General features: G+C 39.0%; 1 protein-coding gene across 2 annotated transcripts in view; it reads right to left on the reverse strand.

Annotated features, from left to right (window-relative positions):
- Positions 1–12,235, reverse strand: part of LOC127430007 (large neutral amino acids transporter small subunit 4-like) — a 37,102-nt gene that overhangs the window by 2,149 nt on the left and 22,718 nt on the right. The window contains exons 6-14 of one of the 2 annotated variants that reach the window (XM_051679400.1): positions 11,618–11,710; positions 11,403–11,536; positions 10,973–11,175; positions 3,727–3,870; positions 2,404–2,421; positions 2,012–2,138; positions 1,327–1,459; positions 646–719; positions 407–530 (exon numbers count right to left, since the gene is read on the reverse strand). In XM_051679400.1, coding sequence (XP_051535360.1) covers positions 407–530; positions 646–719; positions 1,327–1,459; positions 2,012–2,138; positions 2,404–2,421; positions 3,727–3,870; positions 10,973–11,175; positions 11,403–11,536; positions 11,618–11,710 — 1,050 coding nt within the window. The remainder of the gene's footprint in view (positions 1–406; positions 531–645; positions 720–1,326; positions 1,460–2,011; positions 2,139–2,403; positions 2,422–3,726; positions 3,871–10,972; positions 11,176–11,402; positions 11,537–11,617; positions 11,711–12,235) is intronic. The other variant, XM_051679401.1, reaches the window with a different exon arrangement.

Below are 12,235 nucleotides of genomic sequence, written 5' to 3' on the forward strand. Positions count from 1 at the left end.
ACCTCGGTTTTAGTCTGTTTCTCGCATAAAGTGATCAAATGGCTTTAGAGGACTTCAAATATAGTACATGAGTTGTAATGACTAATATCATGCATGGATTAACCAAATATTGAAGACTGAGTGGACAACATTTACTTATTCCAAACCCTTATTTTTACCATGGAACACAAAAGGCAGACGGTTAGGGGCTGACAACCTCAGTCACCATTCAATTTCATTCATTAAAAAAAAATTATGCATTGAAAAAGAAAGGTGACTTCTGCCTTTTGTGTTCCACAGAATAAAGAAAGGTTTGACAAAAGTTACTGAGTGCACCTTTAACTAATGTTAATGAATGGAACCTTATTGTAAAGTGTAATCGATTAATGTTGCTTTCATAGGCCCAGTGTGTGTGTTGTGTACTCACCCAAAGTGGATCCCCCTCCAGTGGGCCCATCATGGCCATGAAGAGGGGCTGCTGCAGCAATGCAAAGAGTGCGCTAATAAGAGACTGCATTCCTGTAAGACTACCAAATTGAGAGGACGGGTACCTGCGTATGAGAGACAGAGATACACCTTTCTGTTTTTTAAGCATGGTAGACAAACAACACCATGAAATAGTCAAAACATGATAATAAAAACCACAAATGGAGAAATTATACTCACACAGCAGCATACAAACCACCAACTGCAGAGTGGATGAAGCCTCTTACAATGGTATGCAACACAAAGGACAAAATCTAGGAGGAAAACATGAAATTAGTTTGAGTTTACAGTATTCTGCAAAGTTTCCTAAAGGCATAACATACTCTTTTTATAGTAGATATTCTTTGTAATTAATAAATAATTACTAGCTAGGGTGATGTTAAAGGGATAGTTCACCCAAAAATGAAAATCCTGTCATCATTTACTCACCCCAATGTTGTTCCAAAACCATATGACTTTCTTTCTTCCATAAAATACAAAAGGAGATTTTAAGCAGAATGTGAGATCTCATTCATCATTCATTTTAATTCCACGGTTTTTCCATACACTGAAAGTCAATGGTGACCGAGGCTACTATTCTGTCTAAAATTTCCTTTTGTGTTCCATGGAGAAAAATATTTTTTATTTATTTTATTATTATTTATTATTAAATGTTTTGCAATGAACTGTCTCCCTTTAATCCTGCCTTAAAATAAGGTCGTAATCAATGCTGCCACTAAGGGGCACTGCCACGCTATTGCACGACTACACAACATTCTGCTGCAACTGCTGCAGTAACATGTGAATGGCTCTGCACCATATAGTCCCCCATTGGGTAGATAATCATTCTGCAGTGGGACAGATAGTTTTGCTCTCAGTTACCTGTAGAGGAAGGTTTGGCACCAAGCAGGTCATCCCAAAGCCGACCAGCAGCAAGTTAGTGAAGATGAATGCACGGGTGGCGTTGCTAATCTTCTGGATCTGCCTGTCACGTTTCTTTGGTTGGGCAGGATCCCTAAGAAACAGCCAAGAGTTCATTACGCAGGTGTAATGGCACATTAAGCTGGTAATCAAATAATAATTACAGGATGGGTTGTTTGGCGGTACATGCCAAAATGATGGATTAGTCCTCATGTTCGTTTGAGGTCGGAGAGACCTCAAGGCCATTTTATTAGCTTGACAAAAATACTTAAACAGTGAAGTTAGCTAAAAAATGAAAATTCTTTCATCACTTACTCACCCTAATGTTGTTCAAACCCCGTATGACTATCTCCCGTGGAACAAAAAACATTCTAACAAGCAGAATGTTAGTCTCAGTTTGACTACATTCATTCCTTACAATGAAAGTGAATGGTGATTGAGTCTGTCAATCCGTAACAAGAAAGTCATTCGGGTTTGGAACGACGTGAGGGTGAATAAAAGATGACATAATTTTCCGTCCCTTAAATTTCAAAATTAATTTTATTATTTTTTGGGTCTCTGGAACCCAAAACATTAAACAGCCTATATCAGTTATATAATATACCGTTAAGGGGTTAAGAAGCAGAAAGCTCATCACAAAACTCACTTTGCAACTTGTTTCTCATTCTCATCCTCACACTCTTTGAGCTTCCAGTCCATGATGTAACCAATCACGGGGGCCGTCAGGAGACAGAGCAACTGCAGAACCCCGAAGACAGATGTGTACATGCTCACTGAGAAAGAGATAAGTTGAGTTTTAACATTGTTTTGACAAGTTCCCAAACAGAGTAGGTGGACGGATGAATGATTAGATGGATATGATGCTGTTTACTGGCTTTACTGAGCCAATCTCTAAGCACCAAGGGTTCGCTTCATGCTTTTAAATGACAACATGAATCAATGTCAAATGAAGGTGGAAGAGGAGGTGGTGGACAGGGAAGAGGGGAATAAATGGTGGGGGTGAATCAAGGAAGCATTTCATTTTGCCTGCAGTCTTACCCATTTCCATCCTCTCCACTGAAAAAGACACCAAAGCAGCACGAAAGAGTGCAAACAAAGGACAGGAGACAGACAGCAAGGAATTAGCAAGGTGAACCTGCTGTGCCTATCCGAGTAGATATTAAACAAGTATGATTATTAGGCAGCCATTATGAAGGAAGCTGTCTGAGGAATACAGCACAATGGTGACTGGCCACTTTTTCAGCTACCTTGGTTTCTGAAAGTATTTTTCACATTCATTTTCTCTATAGGGATTTTAAAATATTCTTCAATAAAGAGTTCTGAGCCATGAACAAGTCCAACAAGCTGCGAGATGAGCTAAAACTTTGATTTCATGCAAAAAAGGTATTTGAAAATCATATAAACTGTAGAGCTCGTTGTCCATGGTTTCCGTTTCTTTGGTATCAACGATTTCTCTGATTGGTTGATCTCTGGATTATGGGTAGAGTAGTTCTTAACCAGAAATTTGACTACCGGTAATTAACTTTTTTTTATTTTTCTCCCAAAATCACACTGGCTTGTGGCTTAAATTCCTTAAAGGAATAGTTCACCCAAAAATTACAATTCTCCCATCATTTACTCACCCTCATGCCATCCCAAATGTGTAGGACTTTCTTCTGCAGAACACAAATAAAGATTTTTAGAAGAATATGTCAGCTCTGTAGGTCCATACAGTGCATGTGAATGGTGACAAACTCTACGCATGCGTCAAGCACTAGGAAGTGTAATCGAGCTTAAAATCATGATCGTGCCTAGAGACTGCAATGGCAAGATTTACAGAGAAAACAGAGTTATATTTTGGTCTGTTCTCACCCAAACCGATTGGATCACTTCAGAAGACATGGATTAAAACACTGGAGTCTTTTGGATTACTTTTATGATGCCTTTAAGTGCTTTTGGAGCTTCAAAGTTTTGGTCACCAATCACTTGCATTGTATGGACCTACAGAGCTGAGATTTTCTTCTAAAAATCTTAATTTTTGTTCTACAGAAAAAAGAAAGCCAAACACATCTGGGATGGCATGAGGGTGAGTCAATGATGGGAGAATTTTCATTTTTGGGTGAAATATTTCTTTAATCTCTAAACTCATACAGTTCTCTATGAAAAAAATAATAGGATGATTAGTTCTGGAAACCTACTGTTGCGCTCTATTCTATACAGTGGGTGACAAGTAGCATCAGAGCAACAGACACCATGCAGTATATGTTTAAGGTATTAGCATGTAGAATTAGGCTTCCTGTTTGGTAGCATTTTGCAAATATTTTCAACATACAAGATGTGTACACCATACTACACACCCACATAAACAGTCAATACACACACCTTTGTTTAGGTCTCCTTCAGCAAGGGACTCCAGTATGTTGTTCATGGCTCCCATGTAGAAGATGAGTCTGAGCTGAGTCACACACATTGTGATGAGGCTGAGCATGAATATGGGGCTGAAGATGCTCCGCATGAAGGACTGGGCTGCAGACACATAAAAAACAAAAAACACACACATTTATTACATGTGTATAAGAAAATGATCTAGATCATGGGTGTAGAACGGATTTGCAATTTGGGTGGGGTTTTGAAAAATTAGGGTGGACCTATAGGTGCATTTAATTGGCTTCTTAGTTATATTTCAAAAATATGCTCTGTGATTGGATGGGTGTGAGTGCCAACACCTTTAGTTACACAACTGTTTTGAATCCTCTTACATTATTGTGCATTGTTGCAGTGATTTAAAGGTGAAGTGTGTAATTTTTTTAGAATGTTTGCTCCTATCCCAGCTCAGTATGCAAAGATAACTTTTAATAAGCAATCTTTTTAGTCTAAGAAAGTGTAAAAACCATGGTTCTGTGGTGTTATCAAAACATTCCTCTGTTTGTTTGACCATCCCAACTGTGAAAACCACTGTGAACAAAGGTCATCTCAATCTAAAGTTAAATCCACACTGTTAAAATGTGCATGTGAGGCAATGCAACAACACATAATAGGGTCTTGTTCGAATAGAAAATTATCCTACAGGTGCTTCAGTGACCAGGCAATGTGTCAATGTCTAGCATAGTAACTCGAGGGGGGTCTGGATTTGTTAATGATCCACTAATTCTGGTGCAGTTTAATGCAAACTGCTGTCCACCGACCAGCACTGGAAGGCCTTTATGGTGGCCATCACAGCTGTGCTCTATGTTTATTACTTGGTACTTCGGAAATCTGACATAAATGCATCTGATCTGCTCTGAAATACATGCACACACACAAACAAACTACCTCATTATTCCTCCAAAAGCCATAGGCATTGCTTGACATTAAAATTAGACTGCACAAACACATACAGTACACACACACACTTTCCAGTGTGGCAGCATTGAGGCTGACATTAATTGATCGCAGTAATGGAAACATGGGGTGGTGAAGGCATTAGCGCTCTATGAATGACAGTTACAAAGGATCAGCATCAGTCTCTCTTTCTCAAACTTACCAAAACCAACAGCTTCATATCCCGCTGTGTCTCTAAAACTGGCCCTCTGTGCTATCTGCCCTCTCCCTTGCCACCTTCCCCAGCCAGTTTTAACCCCGGATATATGCCAGTGCTTCCAGGAGTGCAGTCTGAATCGATTGCACGGTCCGTTTATTTCAAAAGAGCCCAATCAAGATCCCCGCAGAGGGTTACGGAACCCTAAAGAGGGCCAGTGGGGAGCGAGGGCCCTGACATGTTATTCTGACATGTTTGAGTTGAATTTGGAATAATTGCATGGCACAGATTTGGGTTAGTAGAAGCAAAGTGCAAACAGCATGTGTGAGCTACCACACAGAGCAGGCATGGACTCCAACAGCTTCTATTGGACAAGCACAAAACCAGTGTGGTTTGGCAAACTCCAGATGTCAGAAAATGGGCATCCCTGCTGATGAAGGAATCCCCATGCACATTAACTCGTTCATTAACACACTCCCTGTCTGATTGCATATTCCTCGCATGTCCAGACGCTTAGGGTGCGCAATGAGGGGGAAGAAGTTGTGCACTGGCTAGAGTCAAGTTTCTCTTTGTTCTGTCCAGTTTGTTCTAAAATATGCATGAGTGCAGGATTATTTAAATCATTCGAATTTGAAGAGCAATGACTCTGCACAAAAACAATGTTAGTTATAAATGACTTTTGGTAATCCAATAACCACCATCCTTCCATCATAATAAACAATCAGTTAATCATCATAACAGATTACTTTAAACTACTCTGCCCTTACTTGACCAGCTCATTAAAATAGAACCTGATTGGCAATTATATAATCAAAGTCCAGCAAAATCTGGTCCTCCAGAAGAAATACAGTGTTACACAACAGCTTCTAATACAGGTATTATTCTGATTATCTTTACAACGTCAACAACTGTCTGATATAGTAACTCTGACCATACATGCAAAAATAAACTGGAATGGATCTTAAACAGAGCATATCATCATCAAAAGGAAGCCAAAAATAATTTCTGGCCTGGAGTAAAAGGGTAAATGTTTATGCAATTTGGAGATTAATTATGGTAAACTGCAATATTTACTGCAGGATCTCCCATTATTTTGCAAACAATATGAATCTATAAAAATAGCAATTTGGAGATTAATTTGGAGATCTGCAATAATGGACTACAACTCATGACGTACTTCCGCTTATTTCCACTGTAAATAATGCGACCCGCTAGTTTCCGGTTTAATGTGCCATAGTTGCCTAGTTCCCGAAACGACACTTAAAATAAATGTTTAGAAGAAGATTTTAAAGTACATTTATTTTTAGAGACAGGAGAAGAAATATTTTGAACATTACTGTGTACAGATTCTTCAAAATTCAGTGGAAGAACAGTTTTCATAGCTTCAATTCAGCCCAAGCCGATCTGAGAAAGCAATGGCTGGTATACTGTACATTCCAAGCACATTTCATCGGTTCTCCTCACATGGTGGCCTGTAGAAGACATTTAACCACAGATCAGCTTGAACCGCATATGACAGAAGGTTGAAGGAGACTTGTAAAGGGTGTCAGCACCAGCGATCTTTAAGTAAAACAACTATTCGGTTCAAACACTGCATTGCTCCATGTGTGAGGTAGGAGAGAGACCTGATGAACACATGTATCAACCATTTTTTATGAAATGTATGTTTTAATCTTTATTTTGTGTCACAGTTTTATTAATAAGTATATCGATATACGTTGAAATGTAAATGCATAAGTAGAAGAGCTGCCAAAGATAATGAGTTATAACGTTTGAAATAGATTAAATATATTGAATTTCGTTAAACATATTTTAATGTAGTTATTTATTTAATTTGAAACATTTTCTCATCATTTACTCACCCTCATGATATCCCAGGTGTGTATGACTTTCTTTCTTCACCAGAATACATTTGAAGAAAATTTGAAAAATAGCTCCCCTCAGTAGGTCCTTAAAATGCAAATGGATGGTGATCCAATTTTTGAAGCTCCAAAAATCACACACAGTCAGCATAAACGTCATCTATACGTCATCCAGCTGGAGTCCAGCTGTTAAATTAATGTCTTCTAAAGTGACACAATCGCTTTTGGTGCAAAAAAGATCAATATGCTAGTACTTTTTTAACTCTACTAATAATTGCTTCCGGTCATCAGCGGTATGCGCGTGTGACGTAATTGTGTTGGCACATGAAACGTGCGAGAACTGAGGCACGTGAGACACACATGGAAGAGCAGCTCTGTTTACAAGTGAGTAGGAGGAAAGCTGTACAGAAGCTTTGTTGGTTTTGGCTTAGATCTGTATTGATCTGTTTCTTAACTCACAATGGTGCGTTTGTGTGCTTATCCTGGATGTCTTAATCGAGAAGAGAAGGTGAGATTACATTCATAACATGGCAACGCAAATACATCACACAAGAGATCACATGATCTCCACCCTCTCGTGAAGCTTAACGGAAGCGTTGGATTATAGTTAAAAAGTACTTAAATAACCTTTTTTTGCACCAAAAGCAATTGTGTCACTTTAGAAGACATTAATTGAACCGCTTGAGTTGTATCGATGATGTTTATGCTGACTATCTGTGAATTTTGGAGCTTCAAAAGTCTAATTACCATCCACTTGCATTTTGAGGACCTAATGAGCTGAGATATTTTTCTGTTTGTCTTCAAATATGTCCTGGTAAAGAAAGAAAGTCATACACACTTGGGATATTATGGGGGTGAGTAAATAATGAGAGAATTTTCATTTTTGGGTGAACTATCCCTTTAACCAAAGAAAAGCCATTTGCAATCGTTGTAAGGTGGAATTTATCATTGAAGCTCAACAGATATGAAATATCATCAATGAATGAAACACATGTTAATAAGATGGCCAGACTGCTGCAGATTATATACGTTTCATATAATTTATTATTCAGGAGCTGAGTGTAGCTACACTGGCAGCCAAAAGATTGGAGTAATGTACAGATTTTGCGGAAATCGGAAGGAAATTGATACTTTAATTCACCAAACTTGCATTCAACTGATAAAGTATAGTCAGGACATTACTGATGTAAAATACAGCACCATCACTATTTGAAAAAAGTCATTTTTGATCAAATCTAGACAGGCCCCATTTCCAGCAGCCATCACTCCAACACCTTGAGTAATCATGCTAAATTACTAATTTGGTACTAGAAAATCACTTGCCATTATAGCAACCACAGTAGAAAGCTGTTTGGTTCATTAAATGAAGCTTAACATTGTCTTTGTGTTTGTTTTTGAGTTGCCACAGTATGCAATAGACTGGCATGTCTTAAGGTCAATATTAGGTCAAAAATGGCAAAAAAGAAACAGCAAACATCCCCAGTCTCCTGAATGACCCTTCTTCAAAGGTCGCCACCCTCCCGAGCACCACTCCTGAAATGAGGGCACTCCAGCCGACCTCCATCCCCTTAAAAGTATCTGTCTGGCGATCATGATACTGGTTAGGACCCAACTCTTTATGTGTCTATTCTCAACATCAATGACCACCCCATCACCCAAAATACAGAGACTGAGAAAAAATGATACCCGGGTGCTCAATACATCACACACAAACTCTGAACCTTCAACCAAAACTCCTAGATTTTAACACACCCCCAAAAGACATGGGTTATGTCTCCATCCTCTGATTGGCATCGCCAGCAGGTGGGTGTGTCTTTAAGACCAAGCCTATACAATCTATAGGGGGTCCAACAGAATCGATGTAAAATCTTGAATTGCATAAGGTGCACTCTTGCGTCTCTAGATGCAGACTTGATGTTTTTAGAATTCTTGCCCATACTCCCTCCTCCAATTCCAAGAGAAGATCCCAAGGGGATCCCAAAATGTTTAACCAAATTTTCAAACGATCTTAACTCTCCACTCTCATATGGGTCACCGAGTGTAGTAACCCCCCTCACAATAAACTGTGACCAGCAGAAAGTTATTATTTATATACAGAATAGTTATTAATGCATAATTTGGAGTTCAGTCATAAGCTCGTGGCAACATTTAAATAAATGTTCGAATTAAACTCTCTGGACACTTTTGTCCATACCGAGTGCAAATGTGAGATAACAAGGTGTAATTTAACTTCTCCGATTAGTTTGATAGAAAGGCTTTGCAATGTCAAAATAGGGGCAAGATCTTCATCAATACAAAACCAGGGAGGGGCTCTTTCAGGTGGAAGCGACCAATGAGCCAAATGTCTGAGACCGAATGCATAATAATAAAACAAAATCTTGGGTAGGCCTAGCCCACCTTTGTCAATCGGCCTATGCAGTTTACTGAAATGTAATCTGGGACATTTTCCATTCCAAATGAAGGACTTCGCTATGCTATCAAATTGCTTGAAATAAGAGAGGGGGAAATCTACAGGGAGAGACTGTAGCAGGTAGTTGAATTTTGGAATACAATTAATTTTAATAACATTAACCTTCCCAATCATCGCTAAATGTAATGAAGCCCACCTGCCCACATCACTCGAAAACCTTTTTATTAAAGGGTCAAAATTAACTCTAACTAAATCAGACAAATTTGCTGGGAAAAAAATACCCAAATACTTAATGCCCTGTTTGGGCTACTGAAAGGCACCCGGCTGAAAAGCCGTTATTGGGCAGCACACTGTCAGAGCCAAAGCTTCGGATTTAGACCAATTGACTCTGTATCCTGAGAATTTAGAAAAGGAATTAATAATCCTGTGGACGCAAGGCATAGATCTAGTAGGGTCGGAGACGAATAATAAAATATCATCTGCATAAACCAGAAGCTTATGTGCCATACCTCCCGCCATCACCCCTGGAAAATCATCTTATTGCGGCTGCTAATGGTTCCAGGGCAAGACAGAACAATAATGGGGAAAGAGGGCAACCCTGCCTGGTGCCCCTATCCAGAGTAAAATAATCTGAAATTAATCCATTTGTTTGTACTGCCACTACTGGGTGTCTATAAAGAACTTAATCCATCCAATGAACATACTCCCAAACCCATACATTTCCAAAATCTTAAAAAGATAATCCCATTCTACCATATCAAACGCCTTTTCGGCGTCAAGTGAGATGGCAATGACCGAGTCTGATCATTAGCCACTGACCACATGATATTGATGAAACGCTTAATGTTATCAGAAGAGCTGCGGCCCCAAATAAACCCCACCTGATCTGTATGTATAAGAAATGTCATAACTTAATCGATTAGCCAAAATCTTTGACAATATTTTAACATCCAGCTGGATCAGGGAAATTGGAGGGTAACTTTTACACTCGCTTGGATCTCTATCCTTTTTAAGTACCAGACTGATCCGGGCTTGCGTCATGGTTTGCGGAAGCTTTCCATTTTTTAATGATTCCATATAAACTTCTAACAAAATTGGAGCCAGTTCTGTAGCATACGATCTAAAAAACTCCACGGCAAAGCCATCTGGCCCCGGAGCCTTGCCTGTATGCAAGGCCTTAATTACCTAGCCAAGCTCCTCCAAGGTTATCTCAGAATCAAGATAATTTTTTTGCTCAGTCGTCAGTTTAGGGAGTACTAATATAATAAATAAATTAGAGTTCTAATAAAATTTCTAACATCTTCATCAGTAGACGAAGATGTGGAACTATAGAGATCAAGATAGAATTCTTTAAAAGCATTATTAATAATTTTTCATGTTATTAATGTCCTGACTATACATTGTGATCAGTTGAATGCCACTTTGGTGAATAAAAGTACCAATTTTGTTCCATAAGATCAAAATCTGTACATTATTCCAAACTTTTGGCTGCCAGTGTACATTTGGAAAGGAGAAAATATATTTAGAGGCAAATTTCAGAAAATTATACATTGAGATGTCACGTAAGCACCAAACGTGACATTGTTTTAATCAACTGACAGCCCTAAAAAAAAAAAAAAATTCTGCCTTCCCATGAATAAATCTCTGCATGTAGGCATGCTGAACACTGTAACCAGAAAAGCTACGTAGAACACGGAAGCAGTTGCAGTCTATTGTTGCAGGATCTTCCATTTATTTTGCACATATTTTGTCTACAATATAAATATGTGAATTCATATTGTATGAAATCAATCTATAAGGTCCATGATAGTATATGTACAGTGTAGAAAAGACACTCACATTCCTCTTCAGGCTTGCATTGGACCTCTAGATCGAGGGTGGAAAGGCAGAGTTTATTGCCATCCTGGGTGGCCAGCTGTTTTGGAGGGTTTTTCATGGAATTGCCTACACTCAGTCTCCGACCAACTGTGGTCACCTGCCTGTAGAACTGTTTGCCTGTGATCTTATGGTCAAAGCCCAGCCAGCTGAACTTGATCTTTACACTGGTGGAGAGAATTAGTGAAGATTGAGGTGCATCATAACAGAACCTTCAATAAATGGACAAAGCAAACCAAATAAATGGAATTCTACTATTATACATATTTATGACTATGATGCAAGTTCTTACTACCGGTAGTTAGGGACCAATAGATGTCAGGGCAACACATCATCTTTGGTCTCACTGACCAAAAGGTCTCAATGAACCCGGTATACAGACTGAATTACATACGTGTAATCCATGTCCTCAGGTCCTGGGAAGGGCTCGAGTGGCCAGTTGAAGAAGCAGTTGATGAAGACCAGGCCGGCACAGCTAGCCCACACCAGCAGGATGGTGATGAAGGCAACACCGAGGTCGTAGATCACCTGAACAACAGTCAACAGTCATCATTATCCAATGATTTAAGCTCGGCCTAAAAATAAGTCCAACCTGGGGTTGAGCTTTACCTTTATCCCTGGGAATGTGACAGCAGATGAGGCGTACGAGCCAATCATGAGTGCAATGAATGTAGAACGAAGATCACCAAACATGTTGGGAAGCTGAGAAAGAGATGGACAGGGGGTATCAAAAACTCACCACTTTTCAAGTGCATATTATCAAAAATATTACTGTTTACAGGGTTTCAAATGAATTGCTATACTTTTCCATGACCTATTCCAGTCATTCATGTTTACTGGAAAAGGATTTTCAAGCCAAGATGAGCATAACTAGAACATTTATATTCACTGTAGAAATTTCATTTACTTTTATAGATTTCATTAATGTTCATGCATTTTTCAGGCCTGGAAAGCACAATTTTAAAATTCCCTGCAGGTTTTCCATGACCCTGTTTATTGAGGGTCAAATTTGTGGCATTAAGCTTAAGAAGCCCACCGGCCACATTTCATGACTATAAAAAGCTAAATATTCATCCATATTTTAATCGAGATGTATGTCATACGCATCCCGTATCAGGACAACAGGTTTTAATTGAGACAAAACATGTCAGATATAGAAAAGGGTATGAATGTAAACATTACTCCAGAGTAACAGTGATATTCTCTGGAGGGAGCAACATGTAAGTG

This window comes from Myxocyprinus asiaticus, chromosome 39 (assembly GCF_019703515.2).
Source record: "Myxocyprinus asiaticus isolate MX2 ecotype Aquarium Trade chromosome 39, UBuf_Myxa_2, whole genome shotgun sequence".
NCBI classification, from domain to species: domain Eukaryota; kingdom Metazoa; phylum Chordata; class Actinopteri; order Cypriniformes; family Catostomidae; genus Myxocyprinus; species Myxocyprinus asiaticus.